General features: G+C 35.9%; 1 protein-coding gene across 1 annotated transcript in view; it reads left to right on the forward strand.

Annotated features, from left to right (window-relative positions):
• The window catches only part of BGAL10 (beta-galactosidase 10), a 48,907-nt gene that overhangs the window by 20,072 nt on the left and 3,628 nt on the right, over positions 1–25,207 (forward strand). The window contains exons 12-15 of the mRNA XM_086431991.1: positions 1,206–1,414; positions 9,748–9,857; positions 18,701–18,810; positions 24,986–25,093. Of these exons, the coding sequence (XP_086288117.1) occupies positions 1,206–1,414; positions 9,748–9,857; positions 18,701–18,810; positions 24,986–25,093 (537 nt within the window). The remainder of the gene's footprint in view (positions 1–1,205; positions 1,415–9,747; positions 9,858–18,700; positions 18,811–24,985; positions 25,094–25,207) is intronic.

Raw genomic sequence — 25,207 nt, forward strand, 5'->3', positions numbered from 1 at the left:
CAAGGAGAAGTCGTTCAAAGTTGGTTCAATACCAAAGATCAAAGGCAAGTTGTTCTTGGGAAAATGATTTGATGCTCTATTTCTATCTTAGAAATTGGGATGTTTGGACCTTTCTATATCCCTCTCTAACATGTCTAGGATGGTTCTTCCCCTTTCTTCGTACTTCTTGTACACTAAGTTGGGATTCAATGGGTCCATTATATTTCCCCAAATGACCTGGGGAAATAACGGGTTCCTTGAGGTTATTTTCGCATGGTTGAAGCCATCCTCTTGAGGTACGTTACATATGGAGATGTGGCATGGGAAAGGACAAATCTTATTTTCTACAGATTGTGGATGTTGCGTGAAAAAGAATAAATAGATGGTTTAGGGATCAAATCCCATGTAAGATTGACCCATGGTTGATGCCATCCTTGGGAAATAATGGGCATTCCTTGATGTTAGTCTCACATGGTTGACGCCATCCTTTTAAGGTACATTACATGTGAAGGCAAACCGTGGAATGGGAAGGCCTCTTGTTTGCTAAAACGCAATATGGTTAAGGTAAAAAATAGTTCTTTTGAGATTGTAGAAATTGAGTCTTGGCTGTCTGTAATGATTGTGGAAAGGTTGTGTAAATTTCAAATGTTTATAAATGAATGAATGAATTTTATGTTTGTTGCTCCACATAGGATTTTCATGACTCATTTCTGGTACTTGAACTCTTTTTAGGTAAAGGGTGCGATTATAGAAATCGTGGCTGTGACAAAAACTATCCTAGATAGAATGAAAAGGGACATGTGATTGATTTGATGCTTTCCATTCCTAATTCCCGTTGTGATTCTCTCCAAAAAGTGTACATGAGTGGTATCTTGTATATCAATTTTTTTTTTTGTTCTCTAAGTAGGTATGTTTTGACCAATAACCTAAAAATCTAAAGCAATCTGTCGTCATCTTGTTAGTTGGTTCTTTTTTGTAGAAGTCTTTAACTGTTTTACTAATATTAATCATTAGTTATTAATAAGGAGTTAGTTATACTTTACTATGTAAATTAAACCATTCAATGACGGGTTAGAATCTAATATGTTCTCCTGATAATACTTGTTAGTATCATATTTAAGAGAACTAGTTGCAGCTGTACCTTTTTCGTAAAAATGATGTGATGTGCTTCCACCAGCCTTTTAACATGCTCATGCTTAGTGTAATATGAGATACTAATTGAACAGGTTGGATTTCAAACTTCAGTAGTGGAAATGGTACCAGAAAATTTGCAGGCATTGGTGTTGTCATCAGATGAAGTCTCAAAAAGTGTGCAGTGGGATATATTTGTGGAGAAGGCAGGGATCTGGGGAGAGGCTGACTTTTCTAAAAATGGCTTTGTAGATCACATTAACACCACTAAAGATACTACTGACTATCTGTGGTATACAACCAGGTTGGTGTAGTTCTATTTAATAGCTTGTTGTATTGAATAGTGTTGGCTTCAGAGGTGGAAAGGACGGATCTAGTGTCCCTTAAAACTTTTGCAGTCCCCTCCACTCTAGGTTTGCAATCCCTCTCAATATCTGCCTTTGTTCCCACTGGAATGGAAGGGGTTGAAACCTGGTACCTAAATTTAGAAGTAAGACTTGAACAAGTGCTAAAAACTTCATCTTTCATGCACGTTATTAAATTTTCATAATTTCCCAAAAAACAATTCCAAAATATTCCCTTCCCAAGCACTAATATCAAAAAGTACCTAAATTTCTATTCAATAATATTTCCATTGAAATCACTATTGATCTTATCAAATCTTGATGAACTATATGTTTCCTCTAAATTTTAAATTGCTGCATCATTTTCTTCAAATAATATCTTTTTGTAAATTTAGGGGACTTGAACTTCCCAACCCCGTAATTGTTTATTAAGAAATGAATTCCTATGTGCATTTGGGGGTAAAAATAGAATTATCATTTGTACTCTAATTAGTCGAACGTATTAAAAAGAAAAATAATGATGCATGAACTTGATAATTAGTAGTTTTACAATTTCCAATGTGTCTAGTGGAGTAAGAGTATATATGCAAAGGCTCCTAAAAGTCTAGAAAAGGTAACAACAAGATAGGGTTAGAAATCAGTTGACTTTTTATGAGGCAGGTGGTAGCTCGTAAGTGTTGAGTTATAGGGGAATGTAGGTGTCATGCCCCAAAAACTCAACCCGAATCCTCATGATTTCCAAGTTGAATCCAGAGGCATGATATATTACTCCTATCATGATAATCAATATATGGACGTAAATGACAAATAAATAACTATATGTCATACCTGATCTTTGCCCAACAGAACAGATACGCATCCTTAAACATCAGTACATTTGACATATATACATAAAACAATAACGACATAATACTGTGTTCATAGTTATATAAGAAAACGACAGCGGAAGACTTAAACCTAACTCTAGTTCAAGATTTATTAGTAGTACCCATGCTCATCTCCTGGAAGCTTGGATTGGTTATCTATGAAGCCCTGGTACTAAGCCTTCTTGGAAGGATCACCTAAACTAAGTGCGCTTGAACTTTGTTATGTCGTAGGGGCGAGTAACATAGGGGAATCTTACAATTCTAAATAATAACACTCTACATGCAGTTTAAACATTTTAGGAATTCGTAAATCATGCATGTTTGATATTTACCACATAATTGAAAATAATTGAATATTGATATCATAAAACCTAGTAGGAAATTGAAATACAATTAATGATTTGAAAAACAACTGTTCATTATGTAATATCAAATAATAGAGTACTATAATAGAGAGTTGAGAGTCACGACTGATATGAACATTTCAGTCAAGATACTATTATTCCAATACTTCACCAATGTGAAACCCTACTGTTAGTTCCTGATTCTATGGTCAGCCTCTGTCACAATTTGGGTAACTGTTTTCCGGTTCAAGTTAGCCGTTGACCAAGGCCTTAAGAAGCAGGCCAAATCAAGTAGGTCATTCTTTCTTGACTACTTTAGATTATTAATGATTATTAACTAGTTATCTTCATCTATGCCAATCTGATGTGCATGTGGTCCTCGATAATCTCTATTAATTATACAATTATCTACATTTTGTTCTCTATTAAAGATAAAAAGGAACTTTTCGGATTCTTGTTGTGATGTTGTGTTCTTATACATCTCATAATATATAAAAACTCAAACAACGCAACTGTTATCCTAAAATAATACATCGTTCCGGAAATGTCACAACACATTATTCTTTGTAAGTTTTCAGTTTCTTTAATAAATCACTAAAATGCTACATATAGGTATTTGTTTTCTTTTCAAAATGTATTGAAAGTAAACCATACACGTGTCTTAAATACTCAGTCCACTCATAAATATACAACATTATCTCTCTTTTCTTTTTTGTTCTTTCGTGTTTTATACGGCCATTAACCGAAGCATCTCTCGTTCGTGCCTTACTTGACATAAGTCGAAGCATTTCTTTCATTCGTATCTTACATAGTTTATAACTGAAGCATCAGCTCTTCTTTTCTCTTTTGTGTCTTATACGACATACACTGAAGCATCTCACCATTTGGGTATTTGAACAAAACATGACAATCAATTGAGAACTTGTTCTTATATTTTATTTAAATAAAATACTTTTCTTACCCTACTTTTTAATTAGAAACAATTTTTGAAAATCTATAACCAAAAAGATTAAAGTGAATTATTCACTAGTTTAATTCATTCAAAATCATGCATATCTTTAAATCTATGCACCTCATTTTATCATATACAGAGTAGGTAAAAAGAAAAAAATAACAAGGTCTAATTCAAAATAAACTCAGTACTTGTATTTTTTAACTACTTGAACATATATAAAATATGAACAAAATATTTGAATTGTATGTAAAAACAACTTATATAGTTGTATTTTCCTTTTTGATAAGTAGAAAATCTATAAATTGTATGTAAAAATAGCAACTTGTATAATTGTTGTATTTTCCTTTTATAACATGTAAAAAGTACATATAAAATGTGTATAAAGTACGTACAAAGCAAGAAACGTTTTGATCATTCAATCTAGCATACAGAAATGTAAAAATAACGTGAGAGTCATACAAAAACAATAATTTTGTAATTATATCATAAGAAAAACAACAACTTATAATTATATAATAATTTTAATAAGACAACAACTTATAAATGTAATAATTTTAATAAATACCAAAACACATGAATAAAACATGTAGCAAAGACATGTATAAACATCCTCCTAACTAGTTATCCTTTTACTATATCTATAAGCATTCATGTTGTGTAAATATTGTGCAAAAACAACTTTCATAGTTGCTGTATTTTATTTTCAGCATGTATAAAATATGTATAAATATGTATATAGCAACTACAAGTATGAAATAAACTCTTTTTAAACAAAACAACAACTATAAGTATGCATTAAGCTCATAAAAACAACATAAGTATATATAAAATATGTGCATGTTGTTGAAAATAATTATAAAACAATTTTGTTTTACAATTACCAAATTAGAAATGTTTTAGAACTACAAAATAAATTTTGTTTTACTACTACAAAATTAAAAATGTTTTTCTTAAATATTATTAAGACTATCATAAAGAAATTATAAGGGCCTACCTCCTTATTTTTCTTTTTTCCTTTCTTGTATCTTCCTTCTTTCTTTTCTCTACCTTTTCCTTTTTCTTTGTGTGAAGTTGAAACAAAAATTAGTTAAAACACAACTATAGATATTACCAAAATATCTAGATATTACTAAAAATTCTAATTCTATTAGAATTTTCTAGCAAAATGGACTTTGGTTAGTTTGACTTAGTTAAAACTTGTTGACCAAAGTTTGACCAGGTTAACTCGGTCAATAATTTTTTTGTGGACATTACAGTAGGTATATATAGTTTTGAAACACCTGCATTTTTCTATGGTACTTAAAATTGTTGAGTGTATATTTTCTCCACTCTAGGGTGTGTCATACCCCAATGAAGCCCCGTGACCCTCTTATATTCATAGTTATCCCCTTTTCCAACAGATTGGTTTATTGGAGTAGTTGGCTGGTTAACATTGTATCAGAGCGGGCCTTTCTCTCCTCCACGTCACCCAGTTCATATCTCTACGTGCTTTGGCCCAGTCCGACCCACACGTGCGGGGGCGTGTCGAGTTTAGTCCCACATCGGACACTCATTGCCTTGACTCTATCTTTATAAGCTCCTGTGCCCCTCCACTCCATGCCAATTGGTTTTGAGTATCATGTTACTATGAATAAAAGACGGTCATAGGGCTTAACTGGGGTACGACTTACTCAAGAGTAGAGGAAAATATACACTCAACACTCCCCCTCATCCATAAGGGTGGAATGATTCGAACCCGTGACCTATATGAACCAACGCTCTGATACCATGTTAACCAACCAACTACTCCAAAAGACCGATCTGATGGAGAAGGGGAGAACTATGAATATAAGAGGGTCATGGGGCTTAATTGGGGTATGACACACCTGAGAGTGGAGGAAAATATACACTCAACAAAAATCACATGATCATAATCATTTTTATGAATAATTATTGCTAATTTTGGCTGTTAGGCCCTTAAATACATGAACCGACATGTAGTCAGACACCATGATGTTAATTTCCTTTTATATGGTTGTTTATTGTAGCCTCATGGACTAGGAGTGTGTTTTCACGCTTTTTTTTTCTGATGAAAAAGATATATATTTTTTCTTAATAGTTTCAATGAAAATGTTTTAATAACTAGTTTAAGTAGTTCATTTGGTTATATATGTTGTAGGATTCATAGTTAATATTATTTATTGGATTTTGTTGGGGGAAAGATTTGAACTCAAGACCTTATTTTCTCTTGAGTGTGGTTGGTGTATGGTTTTTCTATTTTTGGCGAAACCTTAGTTAAGAAAATATTTTCCTTATTTGTGATAGTTGAAAAAAGATTCTTTCTTTTTCTTTCTCTTGAGAGTTGTAGAGATAACTCTCTAAATATTTAGTCCCCACATCGGGTAAATATAAGACTTATGCTCAACTTATAAATGTTCTCACTTTCTTACTTGCTTGAGTGTGAGAGAGAAAGATACTGGGCCTCGCGCGTACATGGGGGCTCAAGGCACCATGGGATTGCAGCCCATTGTGTTTGGGACCAACTAGTCGAAGATCTTATCTCAACCGTTGATTTATCTAACCATTAGAATTAATCTCTGTGATTGTTTGGATTCCCCAACGTTTAGAAATGGGCCAATAAAGGCCCAAACGTCTCTCTTTAATTCATTGGACTGTTGGGCTTCTTTATACCGTTTGTGCTTTAACTATTATAAGAGGAGTATGCCCTAGAGTTTTGTACGCAGAAATACAGCTTGCAAACATAAACTTCTATCTCCCTCTCTTTTGTTCTTCTACTTCTCACTGCTCATACATCGGCCAATTTGATCAAGTTCGTAGAAGGTCTGTTATTTTCGAGTGTGTGGTTAACAGACTTGTGACTGTTGAATCTTGGAAACCTATTGCCTGAGATTGACTGCATTGTGGATATCATCCTAAGGTGGCAAAATTGGTTTTAAGGACAATGACTTCTCCGTGCCTCAGTCACTCAATCCGATAAGTTTTCCAATTATTCTTATTGTCTGATTTATATAACCTTTTTCTGATTCAGATTTATGCATTAGGTTCAACAATACATTAATCAATATCTATTCCCATCTAGGCACCTTCTTAGGAAATTCCATGAGTACGGAAAAATAGTTGAGAAATTTCTCATTTAATCTAAGGTAGTTTTGCAATTTGCCAGATCTAATTAAAAATTTATTTTATTTTTTTGAAGAATATTCTCTATATATGTCAAATCCTAATAGTTTTTCAATTTAGTATTTATTTTAACTCAAGAAACATTCAAAACATTCTAGAAAAACCCAAAATTGTTTTGAAAGATCAAGATTATTATGTTGCATAAATGAGAATGAAATTTGTGGAAAATGATAACTCAATTAGAAGATATTGCAACCAAGGATGGAGGGTTGAAAGTATGCCAACTAATGGTTGCTTTTACATAAATTATTGCAACTAAGATACTTATTAAACAAATGGATTGAACCTAAGATATTTTTTGCTCAAATTTTACTTTTAGTTTCTGTGTTGCCCTTTTTCTTATTTAAAATAGTTAAAATTATGTTTTATGTAAAAACGAAAAGGTCGTTTTGTTCAAAATAGTACTTCATTCATATTTTTTAAAATCATGTTTATTTTTTAAATTATATTTTTAACCATTTTCATGATTTTTCCTTGAGTTATTTCTTATGCCGAAGATGTATTTCTATAATTTTTTTTAAATAGTTTAAATGGAAGAAGGGCAAATAGTTACTAAAAGTAAGACATGAAAGAAAGAGTACCCATGTTCAATTATTAGCATACTGACCGCCCTCACCATATTTTCAGTCCACCATCTTTGATTGTAATAACTTCCAAAATGTAATCATTTCTTGCAAAACCATTTAGATGTATTCGGAACTATTAAATAGTAAATGCTAATACATGCATTCTAAACTAGTAGAAGTAACGTTATGTGCAAATCCTGGCTGGACTAAACTATTGTTTAGTAAGTTCATTTTATATTTTCCAGGGATCATAACTAGTATGGATTAACTGTTACCTGAAGTAGTAGGGTCTAGATTAATAACTCATTTAACAATTGTTTATAGATGAAACAAGCTTTGGAATCTGAAGGATTTAGAAGTCACCAATGATCACTATTACATTCAGTTACTATTTATTTGGATGGATATTTCATACATGAATGTGAATTCTGTAATGCTTAGAGTTTCATCTTCTACTTAGTTGTATCTTTTATAACAATAATGCTCTAGTTTTAAAGATTTACCTAATGGATACCTCATCTTGCCCAGCATTTATCAGGCAGATGGGAAGATACTATATCAAATAAATTTTAATTTACTCAAATATTTTGTTTCAGTTATCATGTACAGTATTTCAATGCTGCTAATCTAAATATATTCTTTTAATGCTGTAAACTTAAACTAAATTGAAGTTTTCTAAAAGAATGTGAATGTCCCAACCAAGATATTAAAGTTCTGTTTTAGCGTCTATTTAGGCTGCCTAAAAATGGAAATTTTTTCATAGTAATATTTCAACTTGGAAACTAATATAAATTTCATGGAAATGTTGTGGAAACACGCTTTCAATATTGAGGAAATTTTCATTGGGATTATACAAAATCGTAGAAGGCATGAAGGCACACTCATAAGTCATCAAACTACAATAAACAAACATATATAGTATGAAAATGATGATCAATAACATTCCACTTTATATACTTGCACATGTATCTTAGAGCCTTACGACAAATTATATTAGAAGTGGCAATGAGAATAATCATGTCACATTAACCTTGATCTGTAAACAATTGCTTAAATGAACAAATTATTAGGTATATCTCCACTCATTATTAAACATTTTCTGATTTGAAATACTTATGAATATATTACTAACGTTTCCCACTAATTTAGAACATGAATGGTTGCATGTGTTATGCCAAAATACATCAGACTAAGATGACTTATAAATATTTAATCAAGCATCATTTATTTTTTTTGTGCGTATGCTTGTGGGTTTTTCAGTTTAGATTTACTTTTAACCGAAATATGTGACAAAAATGAACATTGATTTCGATTGAAATATATGCGAAAAAAATTTGTCAATTGATTTCTGTCACACCCATTGGAAACGGAAATAGTTTGTTACATTTTGTTGAAATATATCAAAGCATAACACCAATATTCCAACAAATGGAATAGATTGTATTGTAATGTTGGCACATTGGTTTGGGGGGAGGGGCGGCAGAGTGATATCTGTTTTGGGCATTGATATGCCTGTCAATGTCTTTGTTGCATAGGTTGAACCCAGTCACTAAGCATTGTGGCAGTTTCCTTCTATGTATCAATGCGTAAACCTTTACCATTTTTTTCAAGAGAAGGCATAAAAATTGTAAAAAATTATAATAAAGTTTAAAAAGACGCTGTCATAATAAACTATCGAAAAGAAATAAGCATATTAATTCTAATCTTATGATTTACCTTAGCAAGTGACTTTTTCAAAATTCCTAATATTAGTGCATAATCAATATGATGCAACCCTTAATAAGCTTAAATCAGAAGCCAAATATTCAAATAAGAAGTTAATTATCTATGTAGCTATCAAGTGTCAATTAACAAAGTTAAAAACTTGACAATATTTGATTAGTTACCTGTATTTGATGAGTCTCGTTGCAAGGAACCTCTAGGAAGTGGACTGACTTGAAATCTGACGAGATTTGAGCCCACAATGATGCTCAAATATAGAAAAGTAGGATTTGCATGTTTCAATTTTTATTTTATTTTATCTTTTTTTATCAAATACAAAGGGAAGGAAGTATAAAACCTAAACCTTTCAGGTGTTTTAGGCATATTGTATTAGTATTGGTGTATCTTGGAGAAAGGGAAAAGACAATTTTTTATTTTTATTATTTTAAGGTTTCAGATGGCCCATTTTTGCTGGGAGGCTGTAGCCTCATTGTGCTCTTATAAACATTGGGCTTCACTATACAATGTGTTACTTAATGGGCCTGTCCTCTATACTTTCAAATACAGAAGCTTGTAAGCATATTTTAAGAACATATAAAACCTCAAATGAGGAATAGGAAACTGGAGTCACAATAACATTGGCAAATGCTTACGGAGTTTCATATTATTCTTTAATGGCAGTTTACATGTTAACGAAAATGAAGATTTTTTGAGCAATGGAAACCAACCAACTCTTGTAGTTTCATCAAAGGGGCATGCTGTCCATGTTTTTGTGAATCAGAAACTTCAAGGTATGATTAATTTCCTCCAAGTTTCTACTTCAATAGTTTTTGTTTTATAGTGGAAAGGCCATTGTTTTATGTGGTTATCAACAGACTGTACTGGATCAAAACTCAACTGCAATTTAATAGTCTTGTGCATTTACAATGTGCTAACTTGTTTGAAATGAAAAACTTTAAGAGTTTAAGCCCCAACAAAACACTAAAATCAAAACCAGTCCCAAAAACCAAAAATGGAAAATTTTCAGATAAGGGGTCGAGCCTCAAGATCCAAAATATGTGTTTTTGTCTTCAAAACTTGGGTAAAAAGTCTAAAATTTTCTCATGACTTCTAAGTAGATTAAACTACTGATCATAGTAAAACACACAACTAATGTATTTTACATAATATAATAGAAGAATTGTCAAGTCTTTTTCAAAGAGTTTGGCAAGTATTTATATTAATAAAAGAGTGAGTAGACAAAAATGTCCTTACACATAAGAAATAGAAAAATAAAAAACTATTACTAAAAACAACTAGGCTTGAAATAACTAAATTATTTTCAATACTCCCCCTCAAGCTGGGGCAAATTTATCAAGTAAACCTAACTTGACAAGATGAGAAGTAGTGATAGAAGGACCAACATACTTCATAAGCATGTCGGCAAACTGATCTGAAGAAGTTACAAGATTGTCTAAAGATCACCAGATCAAACTTTTTCCCTGAGAAAGTGACCATCAACCTCTATATGCTTGGTTCTTTTGTGAAGAACTGAGTCAGAAGTTAATATGATGGTAGACTTGTTATCACAAAATAGGGTGGAAGGGTCCAGAAACTAGAAAAACTAGCTCCATTAACAAAGATCTAAGCCAAATAAGCTCACAAGTGCCAATGGTCATAACACGATATTCAACTTCAGTAGAAGAATGGGAAACCACACTCTATTTTTTACTTTTCCACGAGATCAAGTTATCGCCATGAAAAAGTATAGAAACCAGAGGTAGATCTTCTATCTGTAAGAGAACCAATGTAATCAGCATTAGTAAAATAGGACAAAGGTTGTTGGGCAGTAGATGAGTAGAAGAGCCAAAGACCAGGACAAGACTTTAAGTAGTGAAGGATACGATAAGCAACATCAAGATGAGAGGTGCATGGGGCATGCACGAACTCATTGATCACACTAACCGCAAAGGTAAAATCTGGTCTCGTATTAGTCAGATAAATTAGGCGGACTACGAGTCTCTGATAAGAAGAAAGATCAGATAATAGATCACCAGCTTTTGTATGAAGAAGATGATTCTGAATCATAGGAGAGGAGGTAGTACAACAATCAAGCATACTAGTATCTTGAAGAAGATCCAATGTGTATTTGCGCTACGATAGCAAAATATCACGGCGAGAACGGGCCACTTCTATCCGTAAGAAGTATTTGAAGGGACCCAAGTCCTTGATCTTAAAAGCATGACTCAAAAACATCTTAACCCTGTTAATCCATTGTATATCATTTTCAGTTATTATAATATCATCCACATAAACCAAAACAATGGTGCAATGACCATCCACTCTTCGACGAACAAAGCAAGTATGATCTGAGTGGCATTTGGACAATTCTATAGATAAAATGATCTTAGAAAATCATTGAAACTAGGCTCGGGGAGACTGTTTCAGGCCATTAGAGATTTGAGAAGACAACATAATTTTTTAGAATACTTCCCTAAAGACGAAACCTGGGAGGGGGGTCCATTCAGAAGGGCATTATTTACATTAAGTTGGTGAAGAGGCCATGAATGATATGCAACTAAATAGATAAGGGGGTAGATAGTAAAAAGTTTAGCTACAGGGGAAAATGTAACACCAAAATCCTTGCCTGGAATCTGTGTATATCCCTTAACAACTAGATGGGCCTTTATTGATCAACAGTGCCATCCGTGAGATATTTGACAGTAAACACCCATTTACAACCAACAATCCCTTCCCTAGGGGGAAGGGGAACAAGCTCCCAAGTGCGAATTTTCTGCAAAGCATCCATCTCAGCAGTCATGACTCCAGTCCACTTAGGATCTTGCAAAGCCTTTGATACAGACCGAGGAACGCGAATAGAATTAATGGCAGCAAAGTAGGCTTGATGAGAAGGAGAGAGTCCCTGATAGGAAACGAATTGGGCAATAGATGATCAGTAAAACACCTCCACTTACCTTTGCGAAGTGTAATAGGTACGTGAGAGTCAGAAATAGATGGAAGAGGAGTGTAGAAGGGGTTATACCTAAGTCCAAGGAGGAAGTTGGTAAGGTTGGAAAGGGGCTAGGGTAATGAAAGTAGACCTTCAGGGGCGGCAAAGATGAAGATGGAGCTTGCAAAGATGAAGATGGATCCTGCAAAGGAAGAGAATCATGCAAAGCAGATGAAGATGGAGAGAAAAACAGAAAGGGTAGCATTGTAGGGGAGGACTCCTGCAAAGATGAAGATGGATCCGGCAAAGGAGAAGTGTCCTGCAAAGAAGATGTAGTACGTAAAAAAGGTACATTTAAAAAAAAAAAGTGACATCCAAAGAATAAATTACACGATGGGAAAAGAGATCGTAACAACGATATCCCTTTGACATAAAAGAGTAACCCAAACAAACATAACGAATGACTTTGTCATTTAATTTCGTACGATGAGGAGTCCTATCTTAAACAAAACAAGTACATCTAAAGACTAGGTGTAATGGTGAAGAGAGTGCTATAAAGTCAAAGAACATGAAGAGATACCTGTCCCCTTAAAGTGCGACTCAAAATGCGGTTAAGAAGAAAAGTCACAGTGAGGACTGTCCTATTCCAATATAACTTGGGAACATGAATCCCTCGATGAAAACAACGTACAATATTCATAAGTGGTGATTTTTACGTTCCGCCACCCTATTCTGTTCAGGGGTGTATGGACAAGTTAACTGGTGAAACATACCAGGCTCATGAAGGTGAGATCGAATCTAATCAGAAATATACTCTCCTCCGTTGTCAGACCTAAAAAATTTAACAGTAACGTTGTATTGGGTTTGGATCATTTTCAGAAAATTAACAAAAATAGGGAGCACCTCAAAACAAGAACACATCAAATAAACCCAAGTACATCAAGCGTAGTCATCAATAAATGTAACATAATATCTATGACCATTAAAAGCAGTAATAGGGGAGGGCCTCCACACATCATAATGAACTAAATCAAATATTGTATTAAATTGATGCATGTGAGGAATATAAGAACTACGTGCGTTTAGAAAGCTCACACATAGAGCATTGAAACTTGTGTCTACTACAAGAAAATTTTAAAGCAGGAAATAAAGAACATAAGTGCTGAAAATTAGCATGTCCTAAGTGAGCATGCCATAAATCTTAGTCTGAGAAGAAAACGTATGGCTATCAGAAAGAGGAAACAAAGAAGTCGGAACAACAATAGGTTGAGGTCCAAATAGTACAACCCATCCTTTTCATACCTTTTGCTAGAAATCTTCTTCGAAGTCAGGTCTTGAAAAATATAGTGAGTAGGAAAAAGGTTATGGAGTAATTTAAAGATTTTGTAATACTACTCACAGATAAAAGGTTAAGAGATAGGTGAAGAACATGAAGAATAGAATCAAGGGAAAAATCAGATGGTAAAGAGATGATACCTTTGCTGTGGATAGGTGTAAGGATTCATCAGCAAGGGGAACCTCCCTATGGGTAGTAGGTACAATGGAAGAAGTGAAATGGTTAGACTCACCGGTCATGTGATCAGACACACTAGAATCAATTACCCAAGTCAGTGGAGTAGAGCCCAGACTGAGAGACATGAAATGCAGTAAATGTACCTAGAGGCGTGGTAACCAAGGCCATAGTGGAAGATGAGTGAGTATGCGCCTGGATTTGATCTTGTACAATATTGGCAATTTGGGTTTGGAGTTGTTGCAAATCATTAGTGCCAAGAGAAGTAGAGGGATCAGTAGGAGGCACTGGAAATGACTTCACAATAGCAGCACGGGGAGCAGAATGCCCTAAAAATGGAGTGGCAGATCTCAATAGATGAGGATCGAGCTGAAAATAGCGGGCCTTCTCATGACCAATCTTCCCACAATGGCTGCAAGTAAGGCCATTTTCTTTACCACAGCCACGACCTCCTCGGCCACGACTCCCAGATCCCCGGGGACGAGAGTCCGAATAACCAAAATTTGCTGCTAGAACCATCTGATCTATAGTTGGAAAAGAGAGAATACTAGGGGCTTTAGAGGGGACGGCACGACGATGACGCTCATCACTATCAATGGTCGTAAATGCTCAAACAAAAAGGGCAAAGGGTTGGTGTTAAAAATCTAGGTCCGAAGTGCTGCAAATTCAGGACGTAAACCCATGATAAACTAATATATCTGATGTCGAGAAATCCTCTTAACCATATACTTAGCTGCCTCTGCAAACAACTCAGTCATAGACTCATAATGCGATAGCTCCTCCCACTGAGAGTATATAAAACTAAAGTAATCGGCTACACTCTAAGTCCCTTGGGTAGCTTGGGCTATTATGTCTTTATAAAGTTCATAAATCTTTGAGTCATTCCTAGTATGCACATAAGTCTGAGTGAGTGCTGATCACAAAGATGAAACAGACTCATGATACATAAACATGGTGTAGATGCGTTGCTCCATGGAATTACATAGCCACCCAAGAATAGTGCAGTTGTTGATTTCCCATTGTTCAAATTTGTGATCAGTGAGGGGTGGTTTAGTAATGATTCGCAAAAGCCATCTGGTTTTCCCTCTACTACCCAAATAAAGATGCACAGACCGAGACCAGGATTGAAAATTCTTACCATCTAATAGGGCAGTGGTGTTACGCTGGACTGAGAAATTTCCCCCAAGAATCGTGTTAGAATCCTTAGGCTCTGGATTTGTCGTCATGGCCAACTAGGAAAGGAGAAACTTTAAACTTAGGTTTGAAAAGAGATCTACCCGTAGTATTAACCCACGGTGGAAGAAGTTACAGGTAGAAAAGGGGGGTAGAAACACTGTCACAAGTATCTAAATAGCCCAAACAGTAGTCCTACTCTGTCGCAAATCTCCAGGAGGTCCAGCAAAGTTGTCGCAACACACATACAACAGTCCTACTGTTGTTAGCAACCCACATAATAGTTAGAAGCAGCCTACTAGTGTCGTACACCTCCACAAGGTCCAATAGACCTATCACAACCCTTCACAAGCAATACTACTGCTACTGTGTTTCTCCACAAAGTCCAACAGACTGACGAACTCTTCAAAAACAGCCCTACTGCTGTTGTAACACTCTCAACAACCTGCTACTACAGTCGCAAGGCTTCAAACAACCCACTACTGCTGTTGCGAATCACCTAGCAACCTGATACTGCTGTCGCACCTTTTCAGGTAGTCTGCTACTACTATCGTAAGTCTTCAAACAACAACTATGCTGATGCTACTCTTCACACAGTTGCTACTACTATCGCAAGTATCCCCCACCTATAGAAAATTATCGCAAGCAGCAGGTACAAACCCTAATCTAGGTAAAATCAACTTGATCAACCTAGGAAAGATAGAAACCCTATCATAGGGTAGAAGTACAACGCATAAGATATTTTCGCAGCATGTGAAAATTTTGATAGATTCCTTATCGCAACATGCGATCAAGGGAAGATGAGAAAAAGTAGAAAAAAGCCCTTGAAGGGGAGACTTTCTAACGAAGTTCCTGCTAGGTTATTAGGTCTCAAAAATCTAGGGTTATTGATGGAGGGAGGAAGAAGAAGAGAAAAACTTTGAAAGACTTCAAGGTCCCATGAACTAGAGAGGAGAACCCAAAGGGGGGTTGATGGGTCCTCTAGGCTCTGATACCAAGAAGAATTGTCAATTCTCTTTCAGAGAGCTTGGCAAGTATTTATATTAATAAAAGTGTGAATAGACATAAATGTCCTTACACATAGGAAATAGAAAAATAAAATCTATTATTAAAAACAACTAGGCTGAAATAACTAGATTATTTCCAATAATAATGATATTTGAAGCTAGTTTTAAACAATCAAAGAAGCAAAATTTTTAACAATCCCAAAACCATCTATTCGAAATTTTAAGTACTTTTTTTTTTCATACGTTGAAACTTTATTGAGGAAAGAAAGAAAAAGGGGTTGAGATGACCCCTAAAGTAAAAAAACTTATCAAAAGAAGAAAAAGAACAAAAACCACCCTTTAGTCTGCTCCAAATTACAATATACTCCCACCTTAAAACAAAATCCTCAAAAAAGATCTGTTTGAATTCCTTAAAAGCCTCCCCCCCCCCCTCCCAAGGAAAAAAAAAAAAACAGCAAACCCGAGATGGATAAAGTGAGCTCATCAAACTGCAACTCCTTTCCCTCGAAAGTGTGTCTATTCCTCTCCTTCCATAGATCCCAAGAGATGGCGAAAGGAAGTAGGCTCCACAAGATAAGCTTGGAAGTTCTAAAAGGGCAATCCCAATTGAGTCAAGAACCAAAGAGCTCCTTGGAAAATAGCCCACCAAACCAAACAGACCAAGGAAATGGTACCGAGTAGCATCACAGTGTAAAAGAAGATGGTCAACTAACTCCCCACTCCGAAAGCACATCAAACAGTAATTGGGAGTTTGGATCCCTCTTTTGATCAGTTGATCTATGGTGGTTATTCTCCCCAAAGGAGCGAGCCATGCAAACACAAAGACTTTAGAAGGAACCTTAGCTTCCCAAATGAATGATGTAAGAAAGAAAGGATCACTCACCGACAACCCGACTCTATACATGAACCTCATTTAAAACCCCGCCCCCCCTCATCCTTTGATCCCTCCCAAAGCTTACGTCTTCTGTCTGCACCCACTGAAGTAGCCTCGAGTGTCTCTAGGAGTCGCCCCACACTACTTAGCTCCCAGTCTTTGAAGTTACGTTTAAACGAAAGTCTCATGCCCTATTCATATCATCCCCAACCAAAAAGGAATGGATCAGCCTTATCTTTTTAATGGACACAATGTATAAGTCAAGGAATAACTCCGTAAGACATAACTCCTTGCACAATCTATCCCCCTACTTTAAATTTCACCTTGAAGACTTCCTTTAATTACCTACTTGCTTGATGGTTTCTAATTTCTCCACTAGTTTCAAAGAAATGTTATTTAGATTCCTCCTTTCTAAAAGTTGGATAAAATTTGAAAGTTGAACAGATTCTCGCCCTTTGATTCTCTTTTGGCATCCCTCTGTGACAAACCTTTTTGCTCCATCATGGTGCCTCTCATGACGTTCCTTTGCGGCACTATTCCTGAAACTTCTCTAATGCACCTTCTAACACCATTCTTGATGCACTCAATGTGCCCTTTGGTGCTATCATGGTACATCTTTGGCACCTTAAAGGTTTCCCTTAGGGTGCCTGTCATGGTGCCCTCCTCCAACGTTTGCCTTCTTTCATAGAAATCCTTGTTATGTCATTGTAGCACTCGTGATGGTTCCTCTCATGGTGCCTTGAATGATTCATTCGCCTGGGATTTTAAATGCCTCAATCTTTTAGGACTTTGTTTTGGTGCATAGTTGCTAGGATTTTCATCGAGGTGCCCGAAGTTGTTTTGTTCTATCACCAAAAAGTGGTTTCAAGGGTTACTTAGGTTTAGAGGTCATGAGGAGAGCTCCCATTAGGCATCCTTTATCTTGCATCATCTCAATGGGTGTTTGACAAGTATATGTTGTTGGTAATATTTTACTAAACGGTTGAATTGTTGTAGTTTAGCTATCCATTAGAGTTGATCAGAAAAATGATGTTGGTGTGTGGTCGACCTTGACCAATTCCATCACTAGCCTGTACGACCTAAACCAATGGCATGACATAGTCCACGGAGTTATCACGCCACAATCAACATTATTCAACCAATGACTTAGGTCGTCTTAGCTGAGGCATACTCTACTCATTTCTCTTCATCATTCTATATATACAACTACCTAGAGCATGTGTTGGAGATCAAAAGTTCTTGCACAAGGCCCTGTTGCTTTGCTTATGTGCTTTTTCTCACCTCCATCACCAAGCCTTAAAATGGAAACTGAACTGCCATTGACTTGGTTTAGGTGGAAGTCTGGCTCATCTTTGCAAATTATTGATGTTCTCTATTAGCAAAGTTCAATCTACCTAATAGTCCTATGTGGTTTTTTCATTACCTATGAACAAGAAAGGAAAATAAAAGCATGATTGAATTGAGGAATTAAACCTTCAATATAGAAGTTTGATAAACAAAGTTATAAACCAGATCTAGAGGAAGAAGTGAAAAGAGAAAAACTAGAGAGAGAAGAGATAAAAGATTAAGTTTAGTTGGACCCTCTCTTATTATTTATATGTTAATCATTAGAATTACAAGATACTCATACTACTAAATATTTAGTCAGAACTCCTCTAATATAAAAACATAATATAGAACTTAACTATTTCTACAAACAAAATGTAGAAGGCCTTTTTCTCTACATTTTAAGTTGGGTTGCATAACTGTATATGAATTTGTTTGCAAGCCAATCTTGCAGAGTGTTGGCACAAATTTATCAAACTAGTACTGAAACTGTTGATGCTTTTCATTTTTGTGAGTATCCTTGATATCTTCTCTTTTTCCCCTTCTCAGCAAGTACGTATCCATGATTTCAATGTTTTTTATTCTCTTATAAAATACCATAGCATATACAAGTACCAATAAAAAATTATAGCTTCTCATAGGTTAAAATAGCTGAGCATTTTGCCCTGATTCAATTGAACATTTGCAACATGTTGATATTCTTTTGTGTTTTTGAATATAATGCATCACATTTTTCATCTTTAGTATTATGTTTTAACTTTGTAATCCAATTTGATCAATAAGTTCTTATGATTGATCTAACAATGCATTTATAGCTAGCGCTTCTGGAACTGGCTTGAATTCAACCTTCGATTTTGAAAGTCCAATTCCTCTCAAGGCAGGAAAGAACGAGATTGCTTTTCTTAGCATGACTGTTGGCTTACCAGTAAGTATATTCGATGTTATATAGTGCAGTGTGATTGTTATTTTTGTTAAGACTTTTTGTCCTTCGTGATCTTGGAAACTAAAATCAATTTCTTTGTGTTGCAATTGAAAGTCTCAAACTCTGAACAAGAAGTTGGTGATTCTGTTCTACCATAAATGCCCTTTCATTACATTATGGTTTTGTTTCACCCTATAGTGATATAGGCACATAAAACATGGTAAAGCTAATTCTAATTCAGTAGTTCACTTTGCCTCTTCGAAACAATTTGGAACATTTGTGTGCCCTGTGTTCGAGGTTGTCAAGGAACTACTGTTAAAGTTTAAATGCATATCTCGCTTTCTTGTTGGTCATTCCAAGTTGAAGTTCAAAATGTATACCCCAATAGTTTCAACTCCTTTCGTTATTTTCTAAAGGGCTTAAAGCCATTTAATGGTATTACATTGGCCTCACTTTTGTATTAACAACAATAGTTGTTACATATCCTTGATGCCTTTGTACAAAACTTTTGTGCTAAGGTTCCAAAATACTGGAGAAGATTTTTTCTATTTGCATCCATATGAACAACCTTTGCACACCATCTCAAGCTGAACCTTCAACCCTGTTCCCAACTATTGGCTTTTGAGAGAGAACTAATTGTGTAGATAATTGAATTAAATGGGAAGCTGTTCATACTTAGTTTGATGCATTGGAGATCCAAGGAAGCTTACTTTTTTGCAGTAAATCTTTTTGCTATTTATGAAAATCTCAATTTACTAGCATAGGTTGACACCATTTTACAGCCCCCGATGAGGAGCATATTGGTGCTTGATGGCTCTAAAAGGGCAAGAGCATAAGAGACGTGGATTCAGGTAGTAACTAGTAAGAAAAAATATGAAGGTATATGTCTTGGCTGAAGATGATATAAGTACCATGTTCCACGGTCTTGGTTTCGGCCATTAGGAAATGTCTTGGCCTCTTTAGAAACCAATATCGAACTATGCTCTGTTAAACTTTCCAACCGTGCCCATGGAAATTGTTTGAGTACATATATGACCTTTTCATCTTAAATACTCGTTACTCTCTCCCTCAAGATGGGAACCTATAAATAAATCTATATGCACCTCTTGAGCAAGGTCTCCTTGAAGAAATGCATTCTTCACATGGCAAGGGCCAATCAGGATGGTAACAATGGACACATGCACTTGGAAAAGATCATGTATAACAGTAAGAGAAAGGTCTGGTGGTAGTCTCCATATCTCTGCATAAAGCCCTTAGTATCTAGCTGGGCATTGTCTATGCTTCCATCTCAGGTCAAGATAACCTGGGGATAAGATTTGGAAGAAAGCCCATCCCTTATAGAATGGGGGATTTCTCTAGATTGAGATTGCTGCATAAATTTTATAGAAAAAGCTATTATAGATTGAGCAATCCATTTCTGGTCAACACCTTGTGCACATGAACAAGGAAAGTGTAAACCATTTTCTTATTTGTTGCAATTTGGACCTTGATGCTTGAAGCTTTCTTTTGGATCATCTAATCTCTTGGTTCTTGTGTATGATGACTTTTTGATGTGAGGATCCAAGTTTTATAGTAGATTGTACCTTACGTTTTATTGGGAGTTTGTGGAAAAAGAAGAATAAAACTTTTAGGTTAGCAAACACTTTTGCTTTAGTTCTTTATCTTCCCAAAAGTGCTCAAGTTTTTCATTTATTTTATATATTCTACTATTTTATCATTGTGGATGAGGTTTCGTATCTTCTAAATCTACTGCAAGCCTTAAACGATATTAGAATGAGGATTCATGGTTCAGTTCAATCTCGACATTAGTGTTGTGGATAGCTTTAGACAATAGGTGGTGCTAGGGATTTAAATGGGTTGGGTTCAATTGAATTGAGAGGAATCTTAAATGATTAATTACTAAGCCCTAATTAGGGTTTAAAGGTGATTACAAGATCTACTAAAAAGGATAATGACATAAAATACTCATAAAATAGAGTTATTTAACACTCCTCCTCAAGGTGGTACGTAGATATCGGCAACGTCTAATTTGGACAAGACACCTTCAAAGGAGTTTTTGCTAACACCTTTAGTAAGAATATCGACAAGTTACTACGATGTAAGAACAAAAGGAGTACAAATCTGCCTAGAAACAATTTTTTCTCTAATGAAATATCGATCAACTTCAATATGTTTTGTTCTGTCGTGCTGAACTGAATTTGCTGCTATGGTAATAGTTGATTTATTATCACAATATAGTGAGAAGGAGACTGTCACGGGAAGACACAAATCAGTTAGTAAGATCTTGAGCCACAACAACTCACACACTCTAACTGCCATAGCTTTGTACTCTGACTCAGCACTGGATTGAAAAACCACATCCTGCTTCTTACTGCACTAAATTACCAAGTTACCATCAACTTTAATATAGTACCCAGAAGTGGACCATTTATCAGTTACTTAACTAACATAATCTGCATCAATCCATGCCTCAACGCGAAGATGACCATGATTATTGAACAAAATACCTCAACCAGGATATCCCTTGAGATATCTAAGAATATGATAGACAACAATAAGATGAGATGTGCAATGAGAGTGCATAAACTAGCTTACTACACTAACAACATAGGCAATGTTGGGACGAGTCATAGACATGTAGATCAATTTTCCCACAAGACATTGATACTGGCCAATATCCGGCAAACACTCCCCCTTAGAATCAGCTAACCTATGATTCTTCTCAATAAGAGTATTGATGGAACGAGAACCAAGATGATCAGTCATTGAGTAAATCAATGACATATTTACGCTAAGAGATAAAGATACTAGAATGGGACCGCGCAACCTCAATGCCCAAAAAATAATGAAGATGCCCAAGGTCCTTAATCTCAAATTGATGTCCTAAGTAAGATTTTACCTCTGCAATGCCGTCGCCATCACCTCCAGTAAGGAAAATATCATTCACAAACAATCAGAGCAACAATTTTGCCCTGGGAGTGAGGTAGGAAAATGGTATGATCAGTAGAACTCTGATGGAAATCAAACTGAAGCATTGCCTTAGTAAAACACTCAGACCATGCACGAGGAGACTGCTTCAATCCATAAAAATGACCTTGACCAGTGATAGAAGATAAAAAACCATCAACAAGGCGAACCTTACGATGACCAGAACAAGCACTATAGATTTGGAACAAGGAGGACGTACCGGTCATGTTATCTAAGGCACCAAAATCAATGATCCATGGTGAGGAAGTGGTGGAAACACTGTGTGCAGATGCAAAGGTCCTGAGTGAGTGAAAGTAGAGATTGACTGAGATGAAGTCTCCATCTGATTGAAGAATTGCTTGAACTTGTCAAGCTCAGCCTGGGACATAGATATCGACTTCGAGGAAGAGGTAGTAGCTGAAGGGAGAGCTTGCTTAGAAGTTGATTGAGAGACTGCATGAGCTGAGGATCGGCCAAATAGTTGACGTTGCTGATTAGGACGACCATGAAGAGTATAGCAACGAGCCTTCACGTGACCCAACTTTCCACAATGATCACACTTATGTCGCTGACGTGTAGGCAGAGATCTGTTGGGAGGCTGTGGATACTCTTTGTGGAATCCCATATCTGTATTGCAATCTTGGAAAACATAAAATCAGCCGCAATGTGTGGTTGCATAAATGTAACAAGCAAAGAGCGGACCATTGAATCATTAGCAAACCATTGGGGGTAAGTAGTGTTGGTCGGTGCAAGTTGTTTGTCAGCTCCTGTGAGATAACCGATCTTTCCTTTTCTACCAATAAATATTTCAACCGATCATGTCCAAAGAAGATAATTAGGACCATTTAATTTCAAGGAGGTAATTTGGATGCCTAGAAAGTCAATTGAATGAGAGGGAAGACCATTCGATCCATCATTATTACTGGTGATCGAGGAAGAAGACGTCTCGGAGGCCATCAAAGAGTCTATGTGCTTTGGTTTGAAGAGAGTTCAAAAAAGAAAATTGATCGCAACACCCTAAAGATGGCAATACATGATCGAAAAAGGTGTGGAAGGTGATCAAACACTGCTGAAGGTGACCAGAGCAGTCATTAGTTCAATTGTAGGGCACCAATGAGCAGTTTTGCAGCTGCCATATACTTCAAATAGCAACTTGTTATTGTTGCCTTCAAAACAACATAATTGCTGTGATCGCAGCCTCCAAATAATACCACTATTGTGGTCACAGGCCCCAAACAACACCACTACTGTTATCGTAGGTCTCCCAAACAACACTACTGCTGTTATCGTAGGTCATGTAGGTGTCAAACAGCCAAGGGGCTATTGTCGCAGGTCTTTGTGGATGGTCCAATGGCCATCGTTTGACTTAACAGCCACCAAAAAACAACAACTTTGCTGTTGCCTTAGGCTGCAGTGTATTCTACACTCCTATTGCATGGTGCGATTAGAAACCCTGTAGGGGTGATGTTTGAATCTAAAACTAGAGGTGTTGAATTGAGAGAAATCTTAAATGATTATTTACTAAGCCCTAATTAGGCTTTAAAGGTGATTACAATGTCTAATAAGTGGAAAAGACTAAAAAAGATAAAGACATAAAATACTCATACAATAGAGTTATTCAACAAGTTCAGTCCAGATATTAGTAGTATATCCATATCCAAATTTTTTTTTATCCAGATCCGACTCAGATCCTATTAGCTAAAACTATATCCAAACTATTTTGCTTTCACTAAACCTGTATCTGCATCCGACTCGACCTGAATTAATTAATTTGAGTCAGTCGGGTCGAATAATTTCGAACCACCCTCCCTCCCTCCCCCCCTCACACGTACCAATTATTTTAAAGAAAATCCCTAAGGGTAGTCAAAAGGAGGTTTGAACCTATGTTACCTGATTCATGAGTTTGCTCGGTTTGAATTCGGGTTCATGGTTCGCCACTCAAGAATGAACTCAGTTCGTAGGGGTAGACAGAGGTGAGGGAATTTGAAGGTTTAAATGATGAGTAGGGTGAAAAAGATATTGAAGATGGGAGTTTTGAAAAAGAAAAAAATTCAAGTTTTTATTTTTTATAGGTTGAAGATGAGGGTATTTGGTTATTTTTCATCAGTCTATTAATAAAAACCAAGGTCAAAGGGATGTGCTATCAGTTTAGTTTTTCGGGGATGTCTCAAATATTATCAACAAGTGGAGGGGCAGGTAAAAAAAGGAAAGAAAATTCAGTTCGTTGAATTCGCTTCATTTCATGAATTGAGAGCGAACTGTATCACGAATTCGTTCGGTTCGAACCGGTTCACGGTTCGGTATCTCACAAACGAATTACGTAACCCTAGTTTGAACTCAAGACCTCTCCCTATTTGGAGGGAGGCCTTAGCCATTGCGCTCAACACTTGTTGGTTGAAGAAAGATATCTTGTTGGATAGGCGGATATAAGGATGGATCCGTATTCAACTCGGGTCAAGGGACGTCAACCCATATCCGACCCATTTTTTTTACTCGGATATACTCGAAGGAACCAAACCAGCTAAATTTAGATTTGGATCACTCGGATTTCAGATAAAATCCGACTAATTTTATGCCCTAGGTGGTGCCAAATTTGGCATTTGCAAGAGCCATTAGAATTTGCATACTTATATAGTTTGATGACTAATTGTCAACTACTTAGGCTCACTTGAAGGTACCAACTTGCTAAGTTGTTTAAAGTTCGTCAGTGTTGATACCACGACCTGGGCCCTAAACCCGCCTTCACTTACTAATTATGGGCCACTAATCTTGCTTGCCTTGAAAAAAGAAACCTTGGGTGCTGGTAGGATTATTATATTAGGAGGCTTTTTTTTTTAAAGTGAAAAGGTAGAAATCTTATTCTACTCCAATCCTAAAGGGACTGTAGACTCTGACATAAGACAAATCAAATTTTCCTTTCAATGGTTGAAGGTGGTTTGAGGAAGGCTTTAAATAGGATTTTGGTCTTGGATCTCTTAGGAGATTCAAGGATGTGACCGATTGCACTAGGGAGTTGGTTATTTTCTCATACACTTATGCTGTGATTATTTGATGAAAGTGATGTAAATAGGATGTCTTTGTGTATGGGATTTATTTTCCCTAAACTCTTTGTATATGGGATTTATTGTCTGTAAGCTATAAATACATTCTTTTTATCCCATATCTGTGGATAATTTGTTGATCATTCACTATTATTTTCGTGTTCCATTAGAATGCAGGACCATTTTTTGAATGGGTAGGAGCAGGATTTACCAGTGTAAGGATAGCGGGGTTCAAGAATGGAACAGTTGACTTGTCTTCAAATGCTTGGATATATAAGGTAATTTCACACCCCATGCCCATCAACATTTTCATGTAATAGTGCATGGCTTCATGTACATCTTCTGAACATAACAGTTTTGAAGTGTTTTCTTCTATTGTACTTCCTTCTTTC

This window comes from Akebia trifoliata, chromosome 2 (genome assembly GCF_017979445.1).
Source record: "Akebia trifoliata isolate Shusen 1 chromosome 2, ASM1797944v1, whole genome shotgun sequence".
Taxonomy (NCBI): domain Eukaryota; kingdom Viridiplantae; phylum Streptophyta; class Magnoliopsida; order Ranunculales; family Lardizabalaceae; genus Akebia; species Akebia trifoliata.